This window comes from Cimex lectularius, unplaced genomic scaffold (genome assembly GCF_000648675.2).
Source record: "Cimex lectularius strain Harlan isolate CLEC.00 unplaced genomic scaffold, Clec_2.1 scaffold135, whole genome shotgun sequence".
Taxonomy (NCBI): Eukaryota; Metazoa; Arthropoda; class Insecta; order Hemiptera; family Cimicidae; genus Cimex; species Cimex lectularius.
In genome coordinates, this window is record NW_019392793.1 from 1327580 (window position 1) to 1347541 (window position 19962).

At 30.3% G+C, this 19962-nt stretch overlaps 2 protein-coding genes across 10 annotated transcripts in view; both read left to right on the forward strand.

Moving 5' to 3' along the window:
- LOC106663683 (receptor-type guanylate cyclase Gyc76C-like) overlaps positions 1-7020 on the forward strand; it is a 72617-nt gene extending 65597 nt beyond the window's left edge. Inside the window, exons 17-22 of the mRNA XM_014388710.2 lie at positions 2606-2729; positions 2792-2890; positions 3001-3145; positions 3227-3483; positions 3543-3764; positions 5273-7020. Coding sequence (XP_014244196.1) covers positions 2606-2729; positions 2792-2890; positions 3001-3145; positions 3227-3483; positions 3543-3764; positions 5273-5521 — 1096 coding nt within the window. The 3' untranslated portion in view covers positions 5522-7020. The remainder of the gene's footprint in view (positions 1-2605; positions 2730-2791; positions 2891-3000; positions 3146-3226; positions 3484-3542; positions 3765-5272) is intronic.
- A 1408-nt stretch (positions 7021-8428) lies between these two features.
- LOC106663719 lies at positions 8429-17026 on the forward strand. 9 transcript variants are annotated; one of them, XM_014388783.2, is made up of 17 exons: positions 8429-8871; positions 10054-10239; positions 10416-10451; positions 10544-10579; positions 10671-10706; positions 11474-11509; positions 11624-11668; positions 12667-12714; positions 12780-12845; positions 12994-13035; positions 13546-14278; positions 14346-14409; positions 15066-15214; positions 15332-16477; positions 16556-16650; positions 16723-16773; positions 16839-17026. In XM_014388783.2, the coding sequence occupies exons 1-11, from the start codon at positions 8863-8865 to the stop codon at positions 14221-14223; spliced, it is 1218 nt and encodes a 405-aa protein (XP_014244269.1). In that variant the 5' UTR covers positions 8429-8862; the 3' UTR covers positions 14224-14278; positions 14346-14409; positions 15066-15214; positions 15332-16477; positions 16556-16650; positions 16723-16773; positions 16839-17026. The 9 variants fall into 9 exon arrangements, with proteins under 9 accessions (XP_014244269.1, XP_014244273.1, XP_014244267.1 ...); XM_014388787.2 differs by lacking the exon at positions 8429-8871 and adding an exon at positions 9879-9964; XM_014388781.2 differs by lacking the exon at positions 8429-8871 and adding an exon at positions 9954-9980 and having other exon boundaries at positions 14323-14409.
- Positions 17027-19962: the final 2936 nt, after the last annotated feature.

Consider the following 19962-nt stretch of genomic DNA (forward strand, 5'->3'; position numbering starts at 1 on the left):
CTATTCAAAGTTCCCATGTCCTTAAAATTTTCATTAACAATTTGTTTAAACATTTGAAAAAGTAAAACTCCCGTCTTTGGCATGCTATAAATCTTTGTAGCTTTTCAGAATAATTTGTAAAATGTTTTCACACTTGTAAATAACATTAAATTATTAATTGCAAGATTATTAATGTTAACAATTTTGTATTAAACATCAGGGATTAGGTATTCAGAATGTTTGATCCAAATTATTTTTCAATATCTGAGTATTGTAAAATTAATGGTTGGTCTAATAAGACCAGTTTTAATAAATAAATTTAATTAATAAAACAAACAAAAAAATATCTGAGTATTTTTGTGAGCAGGAACTCAGCGTTTTTCTTTTCTTTCAAATTGGTCTTATTCCTGATTTTTAACACAAAATTATAATATTAATGGCTGGTATTAATTAACATATATTGAGATAGGTAATTCTTATTTTATGCACATTGCTAGATTTTGCCATTATTAAACCATATTTTTTACCTCTATGCAGGCTAACCTTTGAATCAAAAACACAATTTTTTTAAATTAACTAAATTTATTATAATATTTACAGAGATATCAAGGTGAAATTTGTTATTTTATATTAGAACAGAAACCAGATCAATAAAATTTAAAAAAAGGAAAGAAAGTGGACATTATATTGTTTGCACTTACAAGTTTTAGAATTTTATTTGTTTATAATTGCAAATCTGAATAGGCATATGAAAGTCTTGGTGTGTTTCAGCATCCCATTCAACATTATATACACTCTGAAAAATCTAATCTTGTATACATATTATCTTCTCCCAAAATAAGTTTCTCTTGGTGTCCTTTTTGACAGACTGAACACGTGTAATGATGTGTACATTGACTTCTTAGCTGAATAAACGATTTAATAGATATGTAAAATAATTAACAATACATCAAATCTTCTTGATGGACTCTAATATGTTAAGACATGGAATCCTATTGGGTACAATACTTTCTAAAAAAGATGGTTCCTACTTACATTAAGTTGTTTCGCAACAATCCAGATTTTGAGCCCTTTAGCTCATCATCAGGTTGAAGGGTTTCTGCAAACACATCTCTCGACATGAATTGCAGAAGTCTGGCATGTCGAGAGACGTGTTTGTAGAAACTCTTCAACCTGACGATGAGTTAAAGGGCTTGAAATCCGGATTGTTGCAAAACAACTTAATGTAAGTAGGAAACATCTTTTTTAAAAAGGATTGAACTCCACACCTACCCCATCATTTATAATTTCTGTCCTATTGGGTACTGTTCGCAGCCTAATTCTCCTTCAATCTGTATTACAGCAGATCTTAACTGACTCAGTTGAACTTACAAAAAATATTCTTTGCTGATGAATTAACATTATTGTGAGGTACAATTACTGCTGAAATTGCAAAACCATATAACATTTATACTAAATCGTTTAGCACTCTTCTAGGGACTGAAGATAAGGGGCGCTATTACTGGGGAAAAATTTAATGATTCAAAATAGAAAATATTTATATCAAAATGTTCTATAGTGTGAAATAGATAAGGGTTTTTATTTTTTAAATTAATTTAGTTTTTTTTTAATGTAAAGTTTCATCTTTACATCTTTTATTGCACACAAAAATTTTGGAAATTGTCTTTAATGCTTCTAAAACATCGATTATTTTCAGCTCTGTTATTACAGATGATTCTGTTTAATTTTTTCTCCTTTCTTTTGGGGCTGTTTCTGTTCATTCAACGAAGTTTCAAGCCTTGAAACTTCGATTAACGCACAAGTGATTAAATTTGTGGCCACATTTGTAGGGGAGAGAGAAAATTCACAACAATTATTTTCACAAAATACACTAGATCATGGTACTCTTGGTAATGTGGATACAATGTCTTCTTTTGCGTGCTTTAATCTTTAATCAAATTAATTATTCTTTTTATCTAAGGTTTTGGTTGAGATGAAAAATTAGTGCCACGAGTGGGATTCGAACCCACAACCTTCGGCTCAGTACACTGCTGTTGTCACGATAGCTCAAGTAGCTAGAGAAGCGGCGTATTGAGCCGAAGGTGTATCCCACTCGTGAAACTGATTTTTCATCTCAAACAAAAACCATACATAAAAAGAAAAATCAATTGGAATAATTAATATGGTCAATTACGACCACTAAACAAATATGGATCTTAACCTTTAATCTCAAGTGTTTATTCTTTTCATCAGAGCTTGGTTGGGAAATTTGAGCTTTAAAATGAATATTCTGCCCTGTAACGGGAAAAAGAATGTTGTATCCAGGAAATCATTATAAACGGGAGCGCTATATTATAAAATAAAAAATAATACACATATTATATATTATAAAATAATATAAAATAACGTTATATATTATAATATCTCTATGATCATGAGGTAATTGTGGAAAAAAGCTGTAAATATAATAAAATGCTTTAACCAATAAACTATGGTGCTTATATCAACTGTTACTTCTTTTCCATCAAACTTTCATAATTGGAATAATTTTTTTTTCTTCAGTGATGCTGCTGAGATAGGCACAATTGTTTCAAAAATAACTCGTGACTTTCTAAGATCTGTAACAATTTTGTTTTGTTTTTCACAGGCCAGTAGCAAAGAGTTTAACAAAGGGATTTGGGGTCGAACCAGAGTCTTTTGATCTAGTCACTATTTACTTTAGCGATATTGTAGGATTCACGGCGATGTCAGCAGAAAGCTCACCCCTGCAGGTAAAGAATTTAGCATTTTAAACATTACTGGGATTTTGTTTTCAATAAAAATTATCTTTCAGGTTGTTAATTTCCTAAATGATCTCTATACACTTTTTGACAGAATTATTAAAGGTTATGATGTTTACAAAGTTGAAACAATCGGAGATGCTTACATGGTGGTAAGTTATTTGTTGTTATTAGTTTGAACTCATTTAAGCTTTCACAAAATTGATTGTTTAGAAATCTCACTTCTATATATCAAATATAATTTGAAACCTTGATTTCTCAGGTATCAGGTCTTCCCATCCGAAATGGAAATTGTCATGCAGGAGAAATTGCATCGATGAGTTTAGATTTACTCCAAGCTGTTAAGAACTATCAAATCTCGCATAGACCAAACGAAACTTTAAAGTTGAGAATCGGCATACACACAGGTCTCAAAAACTTACTGGGAAAACTAGATGTACTAATTATAATTTCATTAATATCACCTTTTTTTAATTTAATGTTTTCAGGCCCAGTAGTAGCAGGAGTCGTTGGTCTGACAATGCCGAGGTATTGCCTATTCGGTGACACTGTGAATACAGCATCGAGGATGGAGAGCAATGGCGAGCCTTTACGGATTCATATATCTGAGCAGTGTAAGCTCGCCTTGGACAAGGTGGGTGGTTACCGAGTCGAAAAAAGGGGAAAAATCTCTTTGAAGGGTAAAGGCCCTGTGACCACCTACTGGCTCGTCGGAGCAAACGATTTTGCAATAAAACGAAGAGAGGTGTGATAAATTGTATCAATTAATATTATTTTAGAATCTAATATGACTTTTATTTAAAGGTCGACGTTACGGAACTCGGTAGACCCTTGTTTTGTCGTCCAAGAAGATCGCCAAGAATGTTAACAGGAGGTGTAGATAGCAGGAGGCAGAGTACAATCTTAAAACAACCAACAAATCCATTGCAACTACGTCAATTTGTACGATACGCACATTCCTTAGATCAATTCCCATCAGTAGCTATTCAACGCTCGGCAGTAAAAAGAAGTTGCCATTCTCTTCAGGTGATTTTGCTTGTTTGTGAGTGTACGTTGTGCAAAGTGCATGTAATTTTCTACTGAACGTTGGTCTGCCAAATATTTCAAATAATACGATCTAACCTCGAATGAAAATAAATAAATTGTTTATTCCATAGGAATACTGTTTAAATTAAAACTATTAAGATTCATGACCTTTACTGGAGAAAGGTTCGGATGATGAAAAAATGTAAAATAAATTTAAGTAGATACGAACTTTATATCTTTTTGTTATCGACTAAAGTCATATACACAAGGTGAGTGAGAATGAAAGTGTGATCGTTGAAACGACAATCCTTCTATTTGTATTTTATAAATAACATTTCAAATATGTATCACACAGTTTAGAGGAAACTGGATTATTTTGTCGTACTAAAATCATTGTTTTGGCATTAAACTGTTAACAACTGTGAACTAAATATTTTTCCAATATTTGACCAACATGACAATTTAAAGCCGACCCATTAAATACCTATGGATAAAAATAGTCATACAATTTTTAATGTGTGTTATTTAGCGACTGATTATTCAATAATTTGTTTAAGAAGTGAGGAACAGTCAGGAATGAAGTATTTTAGAAAAACACCTTTTTCATTTTTTTACCGATGTTTCAACCTTTATTCGGATCATTTTCAAAGTCTGGGTGAATAACAAAACACACCTTAATTTTTTAAAAATACTCTACAGATGTAATAAAATAAATTTTGAACCAAGTATTTCAAACTTACATAAAGTGTGGTGCTATTCTTGCGGTGTCAGGTTTGTTTTGTGTGAAATTGTGTTCTGCGTTTTTATATGATTGTAACAGGGTGGCATAGCTACACCAACGTCATAAAGGGAATAAACTATTAAACTTAATTTTATATTTCCTTTTCCTTTCGTTATCATCATAAAATAATTAACTTTCTTTCCAATATTTGTAACTGTGCCCATTGATTAAACCCCTAATCACAAATCCAATCCAGAAAATCCCTTTTCTCGACTTCCTTTGTGTGAAATAAAACCACCTATGATAAACAAAAATTTCAAAGATTTACCGCTATTTTCCCCACCCTGTCACAATCATATAGAAATTCATGTTTCTCAACAATTTCCCATGAAACAAATACAACACCACAAGAATAGCACTACACTTTATGTAAGCATTAAATACTTGCTTCAAAGTTTATATTATTTACATCTGTGTTGCATTTTTCCAATCGACATAAGTTTTGTAGTTCACCAAGACCCTGAAGATGACCTGAATAAAGGTCGAAACAATAGCAAAACAATGAAAAAGTGTTGTTTCTAAAATATAATTCATTCCTGACCACTCCTCACTACTTCAACAATTTTTAATATTAAATGTGCTTTTTTTTAATTAATCTTTCAATTATGATCTATTTGGCCAGACTTGTAGTTTAGTTTGCAAAACTTTTTTTTTCTTCTTCTTCTTCCCCTCCTCCCATTTACCTACCTCGGCCATTTTGTAAAACTTGTGAATTATTCTACTTTAGGAAAAGGGAATGTCCGGCGAGGTATGCGGCAATGGGGCTTTGGTAGTACCTTTCCTTGGTGACAACAAGAAGTGGCATTCCCTGGAAACAGTTCCAGCAGAGCCGTGTCCAAAGAAGCTGGCTGCGAGGTCTTCGTTTAAAAGTTGGCTCGTTGGCCTTTTCAACAACACTAGCTTCAGGAGTAGCGATGCGAGCTTGCGTAAAGGGGGCTACCAAGATCTTCAGCCGGAAAGAGAGAGCATCGTGTAACTAGGAGATTTAAAAGATTAAATAAAAATGAAAAAAATTAAAAAACAGACAAAAAACAACAACAGAAAAAGTGTTGAAATCGACTACTGTGATTTTTTTACTTCATTTTCAGTATAAGTATAACATTGTGGATTTTGTAATTTATTGAAGGGTGTTAATTTTGTATGACCTAGAAGTGGACTATTTATTGACTGTAATGAATTTATATTTTAATATTGTGAAATAATTGTTGAAAAGTATACTCTGGGGACCTGTGAAAATGTGATTTAAATATTTTATTACCTCCTCCATTGAAATGAACTAGTTTCTTTTTAATTCGCTTACAATTTAAGCACATTGAAAATTTCATGGATTGAAATTTTTTATCGTCCAAAATCGTCTAATGCAATTTGTTTTAAATTTGAGATTAGAATACATGTTATATTGTTCATGTTTTTAAAACTTATAGTAATTTTGTAAAATATAGAAATCCTCTACTTTTACAATTTGATGACGCTTTGTAAATAATATATTTTATAGTTATGTATTACTGTTATTATAGTAACCTGTTTTAGTGTCATTTGAATCATTTAGAAAATTATAGATGTAAGTTATACAAAGATCACTTTGCTAAACATATACATTGTGTAAATACCTTGTTTGGACTTGATAAGCCATATTTATTAATGTAATAGTTACCTCGAAGAATGTAATTACTGAATATGACATTCACCTAATTTCTCTACATATCAAAAGTAAATTTTCATTTTTTTTTTTTTTTTTTAATTCTTTTTTCATTATTTCTATCATCACAGAAAAACTAAGTGATTTTACTGAAGAAGTACATATCGCCTGACCATTAATTGTCCGAAAGCCAAAGCTCAAAGCACAAGGTAACATGTTCACTATATTTTACTTATGTATCGTTTTTCCAGTTATCCCCCTGAAAAAAATAGAAAATTCATTCAAATGCTCTTCGAATAAATGTTTCCATGTTGCCATAATTAATTCTAAGCCATTCTGATTGTTATTATATTCATTGATTCAGAAAAGTATTTTATTTTTTAAATAGAAACCTATTTTCAAGTGATTTATTGTTTAAATGTATAAATTTTGGATTGTGTACATAACATTTGATAAAAGATATAGTTTTCTATTGGACATACAAATGTAATAAATATTTTTATTTCGGGCTTTAGTGGTATAATTATGTTCTATTATTTTCTTGCAAGTTTCATTTATCAACTGATAACAAAGGATTTTAAGTTAAAACAGAACAAATTTGGAAAACTGTAAAAAAAAAATCATGGATGAACTTCAGCAGAGACATTTACATTAAAGATTTGGAGGGATGGCTGTGAATATTATAGATTAAGGGGGAGTGTCACATAGTAAGCTGTGCCAAGTATTAAGAGCTTTATACTACATATTAGTATTAGCTATACATATTCATATAGTCAATTGGCACAAAATGTGTCCAACCTAATTTAAAATATTTTAATAAAGCAAATTTAAATGTTGTTTCATTGTTCCATATTTCTTTTTCTTTCTTGTTTGTTTAAGTACCTTCCAAAATTACTTTAGCTCCATGACGTTTAGTATTCAGGGAGAGAAATGTTCAAAAAGTGGTCTTTTGGCAGCTTACATTTTACAGTATATTAAAAACTATTTATTTATTAAAAAATATATAAATATAGTTTACTTTTAACAAGTTTCAATGTTTAATATTTTATATATTAACGTAATGTAAATTTAAAATGTACAGAGTAAACATCTTGTGTCTGTACGTAGGTTGAAAATACCTTGCAGCTTTTAAAATAATGTAAATTTGTTATTTTTGTTTGTGTCATAATCGTTTTTATCAGCTACATTATCAACACAAAATTGGACTAATTAAAATTTCTTCACTTTTCGGGCAGGCAATAAATTTACACACCTATAAAAATAGTCTTTTCACAATCTACTGCTACCTTATTATTAATAATTAACAGACATTAGTACATCATTATCATTGTGTGTATATGGTCTGTTTGATACCATGGATTTTTGCACCTTTTGAAGACTTTCTATAATGCACAAGAGCTGGGGCAGCATTAAACCCAGTTTCTTGAAGAAAGGTTTGCAGTGGTCTGTTTTTCCTTGTGAAAAACGATCCTCAACACTCAATTTTGTATTATAAGAACGTTTTCTGCATATGATCCATTTGCCCATACATTGAGGTTTCCTGGAATAAATCTATAAACTTTCCTTAATGTATCTGATGTCAATATGCCTCTCAATTTATAGAGAACATAACTTTTGATAGTTTTTTGCTTTTACATAAAATGTAAATTGTTTGTGCCATTTTAAAGAATTGTCGAATATAAAACAGAAAATTTACAGTAATATTGTCTATTTTTGGAAATTAAAAACTAATAAATTTATTTTTCTATGCATTCATAACTAACAGATTTGCATTAAAAAAATAAATAAACACTAATATTTTGTTGAAGTAGTAGGAGCGATCAGGAATGAAGTATTTTAGAAAAACACGTTTTAAAATCGTACCTAGTCTTACCTTTTAAAAAGTTTGATTAGGGATGGTTATGTTTGTTTTGTCCAAAATCAACCCAAGGGTTGATATGATGTTGCGAACCCTTGTTTTAAAAAAAATAATAATTTTAAAAAAATTAAAATTAATTAAAAAATGTTTCAGAAAAACAACCTATTTCCTATATGTATCCCAGAAATATTTGGTTTTATTCTTTTTCTAAATTTATTGACTTGTTAAACCAATTATTAAATTATACAATTGCTAGTATATAGGTGAAAAATATTTATTGTCTTAAGACAATTAAGGCAGGAAAATGTATAAAATGTACAAAAATATGCTGCAATTAGCAAAAATGCATTTATTTTAAGATAAAGTGATGTGCTAATAGTGCATTGTTCTTGTTTGATGTTTCTGATTATCAGGTACGATTCTAGATTCTAGTCTGTCAGAAGCTTCAGGTTTGTCATGTGGCAGACCTCGTCACGATGTTTAGCTTTTAATTTTAGACAAATTTGTACGGCTCCCCATCAAAATGACAGCGGTGATTTGAATAATTATACAAATATATATGTAAATACTGATTGAGTTGCAGATGGGAGAGGGCATTCACAACTTCCCTTCCAAAAAGTGTACAAGAGGAATTGTCAGAAACATTCAATTTACACTAAATACAAAATAATTCATAAACTATAAAAACACTGCAGCTGTTTTGCAGCTGAACTAATGCACTTACAAATGAAATGATTTAGGCCCTACACAAAGAAACCAGCATTTAAAAATGAAAATACAGACATGACACAGAGGACAGAATAAATTTAAAAGTTTCAAGATGGCCAAAGTAAGTGTTAAAGGATAGTTATAGTACCAATATAATTTTTAACATTGATAAGTAACATCATGTAGCTAGTGAAACTAATAAAACCGTGGTTAATTCCCTAAATTGATCCCTCTTGAGGGGTAGCATTATATTTAGTCACTAAAAAAAAGTTACAAAAATTGCTGTAAGTGTAAATCAAATTATCATATATTATCAATTATAATAATTCTAAGAGCATGTACACATTGAGAAAAGAAAAATAAACAGAAAACAAAGATGAGGTGTAATGTGCAATTCTTGTATTTCTTCTTTTCATTTTTCTTTTTTCTTCTTATAGTCTAAAATAAGACAAATTTAAATAATAACTATCAATATTAGGCGATTTTATTAATATTTTTTAATGGGATAACTGGGTCATCTATAAATAAATAAACGTTTTATTTATGCATTTATTCTTAATGTGATGTGCCACTGTTATAATATTGCCTTTTGAAAGTTTTAAAATAGTGTGTGGTGTTTAGTGACCGTTATTTAATGATTATTTGAAAAGGTTTAGAAAAAAATCTTTATCGTGCCAACTTTTCAATCTTTATTGAGCCCTGAAGATGATCTCAATAAAGATCAAAACATTGGCACAATAAAGAAAATGTTTTTCTAAACAGTCACACCAGACCGCATCTCATGATCTCCAAATAATTTTAAAATAGTCTCCAACCCTCAACTGTGTACACTATTATCTGATATGAAGTATGTAAACTTTGAAGAATATATCTGTATTATTAAACAAAAATTGGTAATAATAATATTAATATATTAGCTAACTTCTTGGATTGGATCCTTCCTTATTTATTTTTAATATTCTCTTTTTTTATGGGAGTTCGCAATAGTAATATTAATAAAGACTGACATCTTGGATTGGATACTTCACTTTTTATTTAATTTTTTTAATATTATTTTTATATACTTTTTTCCCACCAAGAAAGAAGAAAGAATTGTCAGAAAATATAAAGGCAAATTAGGAAATTATCTCATTTCTTTCCTGGCCGACTGCTCGACTAACAAACAATAAAAATAATTTGGCACCATTTATTTAATCTATACATGTAATGTTACTGTTAGTTTATACTAAAGTGAGGCTGAAATGAAATTGATTAAATTAAAAGATATATACTAAGGCTAGTTAAGATGTTTATTTATTTTTAGAAAATTCAAAACTGTAAAACAGAGGACAGTACTGATACTGAAGGATTTAAGGAAATAATGAAAAGACCGATTCATTTCATATCTTGCCTGAGCCCATGTTCAGTTTATCACTTTTTTGAAGGAGATACCAATTTGAAGAGGTTTAAAAGAAAAAGCTCTATTTGTAAGAAATGTGGGTATAAAAAGGTGAGCTTCTTTTATGCATTTTTACATCAACAGATTTAAAAACTATATTAAAATAAAAATGACAAATGGTTGCATATGTCATTTTCTAATACTACTGAAAATCTTAACTCATAGCTCAATTTTTTTTTAAACTTTAAAATTAATTAATTCAATTTTTCAATTCATTCTAATTTTAGTTGTCGGAAGGGATTTACACTCACAAAAAGAAACAGGTAAAAATTGCATATACAAACAATTTATGTAAAAAAATATTACATAGTATTATTAAAAACAGTATTTAAATTCTCAATAATTCTAATTTTAGTCATCGGAAGAGATTTATTGTGACAAGAAGAAACAGGTAAAAATTGCATATACAAACAATTTATGTAAAAAATATTACATAGTATTATTAAAAACAGTATTTAAATTCTCAATAATTCTAACTTTAGTCGTCGGAAGAGATTTATCGTGACAAGAAGAAACAGATATAATTGCATATACAAACTTGCAATCTTAATTTATGATAACAACACTTTTACATCTTATGGGGTATTTAAGTTAGTTGAATATCCAAAATATGACAAAAAAATTAAAAATAAATAACATGAAACGTTAATACTTTATTGACTAAGGCTATAATTAGTATTAATCAGATGCCCTAACATAAATCATGTTTTAAACTGCACAATTCTTGATTAATTTGGTATACATATTGTGAAATATGACAGATTTAGCCTGTATAAGGCTGTTAATAAAGTTAAATAAATATGATACAGACTCAAAAACCGAAAACTGAACACTCATATTTTGTTGTTTATTTCAAACTATATGTATTTTTATTAATTACAAAACTTGTTACTAACTTACAATTTAATGTGTTAATTAAATGAGATCAGAAATGAATTTTAATTTTAAAAATATTTATGAGGGTTTGAAAGAAAATTTAGCGATAAGATAAATTGTGTTGTTTTAATCTACTTTAAACAATTTTTCTGTTTTTATTTGAATTTTTTGTTTTGGTGAATTTTATTTCAAACCATCATAATTAAATATTTTTATTAAAACACAAATATAATAGAAGAAATATATAAATATTTCTGATCTCGTTTAATTTGGTTGACAAACAGTCTTTTCGTTTAAAAAATTTACATGAAAATCATTCTAATATTAAGACCTGTAAAAAAAGATAGTTTTATAAAAATTGAAGCGATTACAATTATTATTTATGACTACTATATTTATATTGTTCCAGCCTACAAAAGACATTTTCACCATTACAGACAAGACGGTAACGTTTTTTTTGTTTGTATATGCTTATTTGTAATGCGTAAATATAAAAAAAATTGCATTGAAATCTTCTGCCCACTCTTTATTTATATGTTAATAAAACAACATTCTACAGTTTCAGCCTTCAAAGCATGATAATGTTTATACTCCAACAAACAAGGTAAACAACATAATCGTTATTTTTTATTTTATTTTATTTATTTATTTATTTTTTTGTTTTGTGGTAGGTCTGTGAGTCAGTGAACTCATATTGAACTGGCACAAAGACACTTACTGGGTCTGTCTCCACTCGCGTGTTTTTTGAGTAATTCAAACACATTTTGCCATTGTGATATCTTCAGTGAGGAACTGTCTGTCAAGGCTGAAGATGATGCAATGCCAAAACACACTTGAATAACTCAAAACAACCCGCAAGTGGAAACAGACCCAGTAGTGACCCTATGCTCATTCAACACGACAAAATATATTTTTTTTTAAATAGCACAAGATCACTGAAATGTTGAAAAATTATAATTTTATTTAGAAAAAAAACACCTTCATCAAAGAAGGCTTACAAAAAAGAAATTTTTCAACTATAAAAAGGAAAAAGACAACAATAACAAAAAAACAAAGAAGAATTATATTTAGTACTGTTTTTATTTTCGGATTAATATTATGTTATAATGTTATCATTATGCTCAAATCACCTAATTTCTACAGTATTTGTAGATAAATTAATTGTAATTAATGAAAAATGTTTTTCTAATGAATAATAATTTTTGTAGAATATATGATTAAGATGATACGAAATAAATTGCCTTTTCCACAATAGGCATTTATTACATCAGACATGTTTCAGTCTAATATAGACCATCTTCAGTGACTAAAAAACAAAAGTGATAATTATCACTATTACATTTTGGTATACTTTTTATTATTAGCCTATATATAATTAATATATAATTTGTACCACTTTTGTTATTTAATCAAAGAAGATGGTTTATATTATACTGAAACGTGTCTGACGTAATAAATGCCTATTGCAGAAAAGACAATTTATTTCCTACCATCATCTTGTTATGTAGTTCCACAAAATCAGGATGGACTCCATCAAAAAACCTATGATTATGTTAGTCCTATAATATTTAGTCTTATTGTTAAAGAGAAACTTTGTTACAGAATAGTGTTCCAATAGAAACAGAGGACAAAACCACTAACACAATAGATGTAAAGTTATAAAAATTTTAAACTTGTTATTTTTTATATAATTTTGTATGTATAATAATTTTTAGGCTGAAGTACAAACCACTCCAGAAAAATTTAGTATTTCCTTGCCACCTATCAAACACGTGACACTAGTAAGTTGCATCACTAAATTGTTAAATTCAATTATAATCATTATAATTATAACTTTATGATTATAATAATCTAATTATAATCATTCATATAATTTTGTTTGTTTCAATTTTAAATTTTTAATACGGATGTACATATGTGATTTTTCAGCCTCAGTCTATAATACGTCCCTCTATAGAGAAAAATATACAGGTATTGAATAAATTAATAAAGTATTTGTGGTTGATATTACGGTGTAGTTTGATCAAATTGATTAAGTTGGCAAAAAATATTTTGAAATAGAGGTTTGTGTACACGGGTGTGCTAAGCATGCAGCATCCTCATGTGGAGCAATTCAGTAGCTCACAGTTTGAATGGTAAACGCTGTTTATTGCATTGCAGGCTCAGCACATACTCGTATTACACCTTTGCAGGAGTGAGCAATGTAAATAGACATAAATCATAAAAACTAATTTAAAAAAATGAAAGCACTGACAACCTTCAGTGAACCAACCATTGAAAGTGTGGTATCTGACAATACTAAACCAGAGAAATTCTACGAGTTGATGATGAAAGATGATCAAACTACAAGTACAGTAATACTTCACAATATTATGTATACATATGTATTGTAGATATATTGTTGACAAATTTCATAATAATGGTATGAATTTAGAGAAAATTAATTATTTATTTTAAAGTGTATTGTTTTGTTTTCTTAAGCCTCATGGGAAAGTTACTCAACATTGTGTGGATGAAAAAATCTGTCCCTGTGCAAAAAACGGAATTTCCTGCCCACTTTATCCGACAGAAATTTTAACAAATCAGAACTACAAATTACGCCATAGAGATTCTCCTCAATCTTCCATCACGAAAAAGAATAGCGTCTATTTTCAAAACGTTGAAACTTCAGTGCAAACCGATTTGCAATCGAAGGATTTGAAGCTAGTGCAAACAACTGAACAGAGATCTACACAAACAGATTTTCCAGTTGCAGATACGGTTAAAGGTCGAAGTAAACAGGCATCTATGCAAACTGAATTGCTACTTGATGATATTAAAATTGCTCAGCCCGCAAAGCCAGTCTCTACGCAAACAGATCCGACACTTTCTGATGCAAAGGCTAGACATTCAATTATAACAGTTGAATCTCAAAGCAGTGTAAATGTTCCAAAATCGAACACTCCAAATATTGAAGAAACAACGAAGAAAACTACTCATTCTAATCGTAAAGGATTATCAGCCAAAAGTTTAGAAAAGAAACTAAAATCTGGGAGTTCAAGACATATTAAACATGAAAAAGCCCATAAATCGCCGAATAAAAGAAAACAAAAGCTGTTTGTGAAAACACCTCCTCCGACTCGACAGCAATCTGCTTTTAGTCAAGAAACATCTTTGTAAACATTCCCTTGTGCAGAATTCAACTGACCCTAATGCAAAGAGCTTCTATAAAAAGGTGCATTATTATAAATGAATATTTCTATTATACAATAATTTAAGATCAATATTTACTGTTTTTACAGTTGCAGCTTTTCCCAGGCCAAGTTATCATTTTGATGGAAACAAACTAAAAACTATTTCATTATGGTAAGGAAAAAAAGTCCTCTAAATTACCTTTCGTGTACAGCCAACAAATCATTTTAACTAAACATGCCTTTTTTGTCATTTATGGAAAGATCCTAAGTTTATATTCACAGCACGTAATCTAAATTTGAACTGCTACATTAACATTTTTACATAGTAAGCAACTAATAGAATTGTCTTACAAGCTCACTGGAAAATGGTTAAATAAGCTTTAATATCAATGAAGAGTCTTGGTAGATCAAGGATTATTACTAATTAATCCATATTTGTATTTGGTAGTCATAATTGACTGTATTAGTTATTCAAATTAATTATATTTTTTACCTAAGGTCTTGGTTGAGATGAAAAGGCTAGTGTCACGAGGCTGGATTCAAACATATGATCATCAATATGCCGCTGCTCTAACACTTGAGCTATCGTGACTTCTTGTGATCGTGACCAACCAAGACCTTAGAAAAAAGTATAATCAATCTAAATTATTATTAATAATATTTATATTTACAAAACTACTACTAAATAACATTATTGCTATTATTATATCATGATATATTGACAGAGAACAAGAGAAACTTTTTTGTCGTGTTTCGGGTGTAGAAACACCCCCTGAATTTGACACATTATTCATGAAGCACAGTATATATTCTCATTTGTTGTTTTAGGTCGTGTTTGAACACTGCTTATTCTTAAACCTGGTTGAACATGAAGTCAGGTCCAATTACAAACCTCCATCAAATTACTTTACTTACAAAGAAAGATGAAAATCTATTTAAACATGGATGAATAATCCAATAAAAGCTTTGAAAAGATGGTAATCATCAATAATTAAACATTGCTCACATAGTAGCTTATGTACAAAGTTGAATTTTTATTAAATCTATGTCTAAATGAAAGCTGTACTGGTTAATTTAATTTAAAATATTTTTAGTTGAAAACTTCTAATGCCATTACACAATTGTGGTGACTGCGCAGCAGCCAATGAGCATGCAACGCCCTTCTATAATTTGCATTATTTTTGGGCTATTTTAAATTCCTCTTAAACCGTCAAGTTTAATATTCAATTTTAATGGGCTTTCACACTCGTCATTCATTAATAATCAATAGAGTGAGCAACCATTAGAAATCACAAGCAAGTTTTGTATGGAACAAAAAGTCAGATGAATTCTTAAATAAATGGCATTTGTTTTCTTATTGAGGATACTAATTTGATGTTAAAAAAAAATCATAATGATGACAAAATGTAATGTTGTTATTTAATGTTAATACTTGAACTAATTCAAAATCATAGGAGAGAAGCTATTTTTCCTCTCTCGGCATATTTTCCCCTCAAATGAGTGGCTTTGGTCATTTGGCTCTTTTTAGCTGGCTGACCAGGCCGCCATTCATTTCTTTAAATTTAATGCCTTTGTTGCCATTTGTGTTATTCCATTACTGTGAAATAGGCACATGACTTTTTTCTCTAACTCTGACTTCCAAGCCTTCTCAGTTTCCAGACTTTTCTCTAAACTTCTCAGTTATTAGTAACAAGTTATGGGCTTTGGAGGCTGCAATTCGCTTTTTGGTTAATTAATTTTTTTATTACTTACATAAAAGTAAAAAACAAAAATTTAAATGGGGAAGGAGGCTAATGAAATTTTCCAAATCAATTCCTGCCTACTTGCCAATACAATTTTTAGTGCTATCAACTACCACAACAAACCCAGTGGTAGACCAAATTGGCTAAATCAATTTGTTATTAAAGGAAAATATAATATAATAATTTTTGGGTTAATTATAAAAAGAAATAAATGAAAATCCCCATTCACACTTTTTTAAATGATATAACACATCTGGTAAAAATTAACTATGATTAAATACATTTGCTAAATTAAATAAACCTCTGTCCGAATAAGATTTCAATTCAAAGACTACAAACATTCAAGGAGTTTTTAACAATTTTCCATATGGTAGAAAAGATTTTGAAGTATTTTCAGCTGAGGCATTCTGCATATACAAAAATGCAAATTACAGATACAAAGTCTAATATAGAATATTCATAACTCTTTCATTTCAAACTATTTTGCACTTCCTGTAAGTGAGTATATTTATTTTTAAATTTGGATGTTACCTAAATTACATTGTCATTTAAGATTGACTGTGTGCACTGTTTTAGATGTACCCTTAACATGGCAACCTCGTTTATAATGCAATGGCCAACAAAAAGTCAAGTACCTGATGAAGATACAAGAACATTCCTTAGATACATAGGTAATAAACATCTGAGAAAACAGTAATTAATTTTTAAATATTGAAAAATAATTTGTATTTTGTTTGTTATAGGTGCAGGGTTCCTCGTTGGCTGTGCGCTTTCTGTATTATTAGACTTTGATGGTATAAATATTTTGCATATAAATTTGTATATTTTTTTAATGTTGAGTTTGATATTAATTTATCAGGATGGCCTTTATTTTTTGGAACCAGTGTTGGTGCGGGTCTTGCAACAAATTCACTTGATAATTCTGAAACAAAAATGCTACCTATTCAAAATGTCCATAATGTGTGAATTTGATAACTATTAATGTACAAAATCAAATCTTCAAAATCATATTATTAAAACAGTTTACCACTCTATTTTTTAAATTGACTATTAACAATTTTTTTTTATTAATTAAGAAATATTATTTTCAAAGCCTATATACTCTCATCAGACAAATTAGATTCAATCACAAAATGTGGGGTGATTAGTTTGTAAATAGATTATAAATAATGAAAAACTACTTGATCCCAACTTTTTTTTTGACTTTTTACTTCTCAGTTTTGTGTCCTTTTGATTTAGTATTTTGTTATAGATATTACACTTAGTATAGATTTAGTTTAATGCATTTGTACGTTCATTTTACAGGATTAGTCAATAATTAATCCAAGCTCCGGCAGATGGTTACCTTGCCGTATTAAGTTTATTTTCTTGTGTGAATTATATGTAATTTTTTTTTCTTCTTGTGTGCAATAAACTTATTATTATTATTATTAATGAAAAACTATTAAACACCAAGCCATTTGAGCCCTTATATTGCAGCCAACAACTGTACACAAAGTCATTGCAAAACCAGCAAATATTAACCTGTATAAACATCACCATTGCACTGAAATAAACATCTCTGCAGACATAAATTATGATGAAGGTATATGGAAGTGCAAAACGAACTCATAGTTCACAGTGTATGAGAAAATATCTAATAAGTGAAAGGTAGAAAGTAATTTTGGACAGATTAAATTAAATGAGATAGTAACTTATTATATGACTAACTAATAACACAGATGTTTAGAAGAATAAATCATCCAAATTTAAAAGAATTACCTTAATACAGTACATGTATAGATAGAGCCAAAAAGGTACAATTGGTGGAAAAAGGGCAAAATGATGAAATTTATACCCATGAGACATGAACTCTTTAATCTTCAAAGCTGAGGTCATATGGGTTGCTCATTTCCAATCATTTTGTTCTGCCTATTTTAGTCTGTCAGATGCCTTTCAGCCTTACACTATCATGAAGGGTGACTGGGTTAATAAACACCACGGAACAGGTTCATCATCTCACAAACCTCACGGTGTCATCTCGCAATGAGGTTATATAAATTACCTTTGTATATGGAAATATTTAGAAAAATACTTGAAGGTGGAAAGATCGACAATCAGATATCTTGCTGCATCTACACCTTTAAGGACATTATATTCATATAAATTTAGCTACAAGTTGGTCTGGAAGTGCCTACATCCCAAGTGATAGTTCAGCCCTAAGAGCGAGCCCGGACATGAGGGGATAAAGGTCAAATTTTATTTATTATATAAGTGGGAAATTTATGAGCCGACAAACAGCTGAGGTCATCGCCAGCCCTCTGCGTGTTTTCCTTCTTTTTCTTTTCTTTCACGCATATTTTGTTTTAAACTGCAACTGTTCGATCTGGTTACTGACTCTCTGATTTCAAATATATATTGGGTTGTCCGGAAAATAATGCAGGATTTTAAGTTTTCATTAAAAAAAATCTATATAAAATATTCTGTTTACGTTTACAGGATTACTCATTTGTATGAATGTCAACACTTATTAATCCTCTTCCAAATGATATTGTTTGTTTACCTCTGTAGCATTCCGCTACTTGGAAATAATTCAGTCATCCTTATAATGTCAAAGCGAGAATTTCGTACGATTTTCTTTTACGAGTTTAAACTCGGCCGAAGCGGAGCCCAAACGGCTAGAAACATTAACCAAGTCTGGGGCGAGGGTTGTGTTAATGAGTGCACTGTGCAAAGGTGGTTTAAAAAATTTCGGGAGGGAGATTTCAGCCTTGAAGATGAAGAAGGTCGTGGAAGGCCTTCCTCTCTTAATGATGATGTTCTGCGATCAGTGGTGGAAGAAAACCCCAAAACAACTGTTCGAGAACTTGCAGAGCAACTCAAAGTCAGTAAAACGACCGTCGCTGACCACCTCAAGGCGATTGGAAAAGTGAAAAAACTCGAAAATTGGGTTCCACACTCATTAAACGATCGCCAAAAAAATCAGCGCTTTGATGTTTGTGCATCACTTCTTTGTCGAAACAAAAATGACCCATTTCTGGCCAGAATTGTTACATGTGACGAAAAGTGGATTCTCTACGATAACACTAGACGTTCTGGACAGTGGCTCGACAAAGGAGAAGCTCCAATACATTTTCCAAAGCCCCCAACTCATCAAAAAAAGGTAATGGTTACGGTATGGTGGGCTTCATTTGGTTTAATACACTACAGCTTCTTAAATCCTGGCGAAACCATCAATGCTGAATCATACTGTAACCAAATTAATACCATGCATCAGAAATTGGCAGTAATGAAGCCCTCTTTGGTCAATCGGAAAGGGCCCATTTTGTTGCATGACAACGCTCGACCACATGTGTCACGTGTAACGTCACAAAAATTATTGGAGCTTGGCTATGAAACTTTGCCTCACCCACCCTACTCTCCGGACCTCTCGCCTACTGACTACCATTTTTTTAGACACCTGGACCACTACTTACAACACATAATATTCAAAAATCAAACGGAACTGGAAAATGCATTTATTGACTTTATCAATTCTAAAAATTCTGAATTCTACTCAGACGGAATTAATAAGTTACCAACACGTTGGGAGAAATGTATTGAGAGTATGGGAAATTATTTTGATTAAAGAACATTGCTTTAAAGTAACTAGTTTCTTTTTTTTTGTTTAATACCAAAATCCTGCATTATTTTCCGGACAACCCAATACATCGATATTCTAGAATGCTAGTCTCTCGTTTGTACCTCAGGTTGTCAAATGCAGAATAGAAACAAAACATACAATACATATATATACATCACCACAAATATAGATGTCTGGTCACATTCACTCCCACAGAGTACTCGATATTCCTCGGGATGGGGTTATCAGCAACCCCTTCCTTTCACGCTAATAAATTACTTTTACTTTCCAGACTTCATACACTCACCCCAGAGTACTGGATATTCCTTGGGGCAGGGTTATAAGCGACCCCTTCCTTTCACGCTAATAAATTACATTCATT

Bases quoted from the DNA above. Each gene is read 5' to 3' on its own strand.
- LOC106663719 (XM_014388781.2), top strand. From the start codon at position 9,957: ATGTTACTGTTAGTTTATACTAAA. The intron at 10,240-10,415 runs GTGAGCTTCTTT...TTCTAATTTTAG, and splicing joins AGAAATGTGGGTATAAAAAG to TTGTCGGAAGGGATTTACAC. The intron at 10,580-10,670 runs GTAAAAATTGCA...TTCTAACTTTAG, and splicing joins ATTGTGACAAGAAGAAACAG to TCGTCGGAAGAGATTTATCG.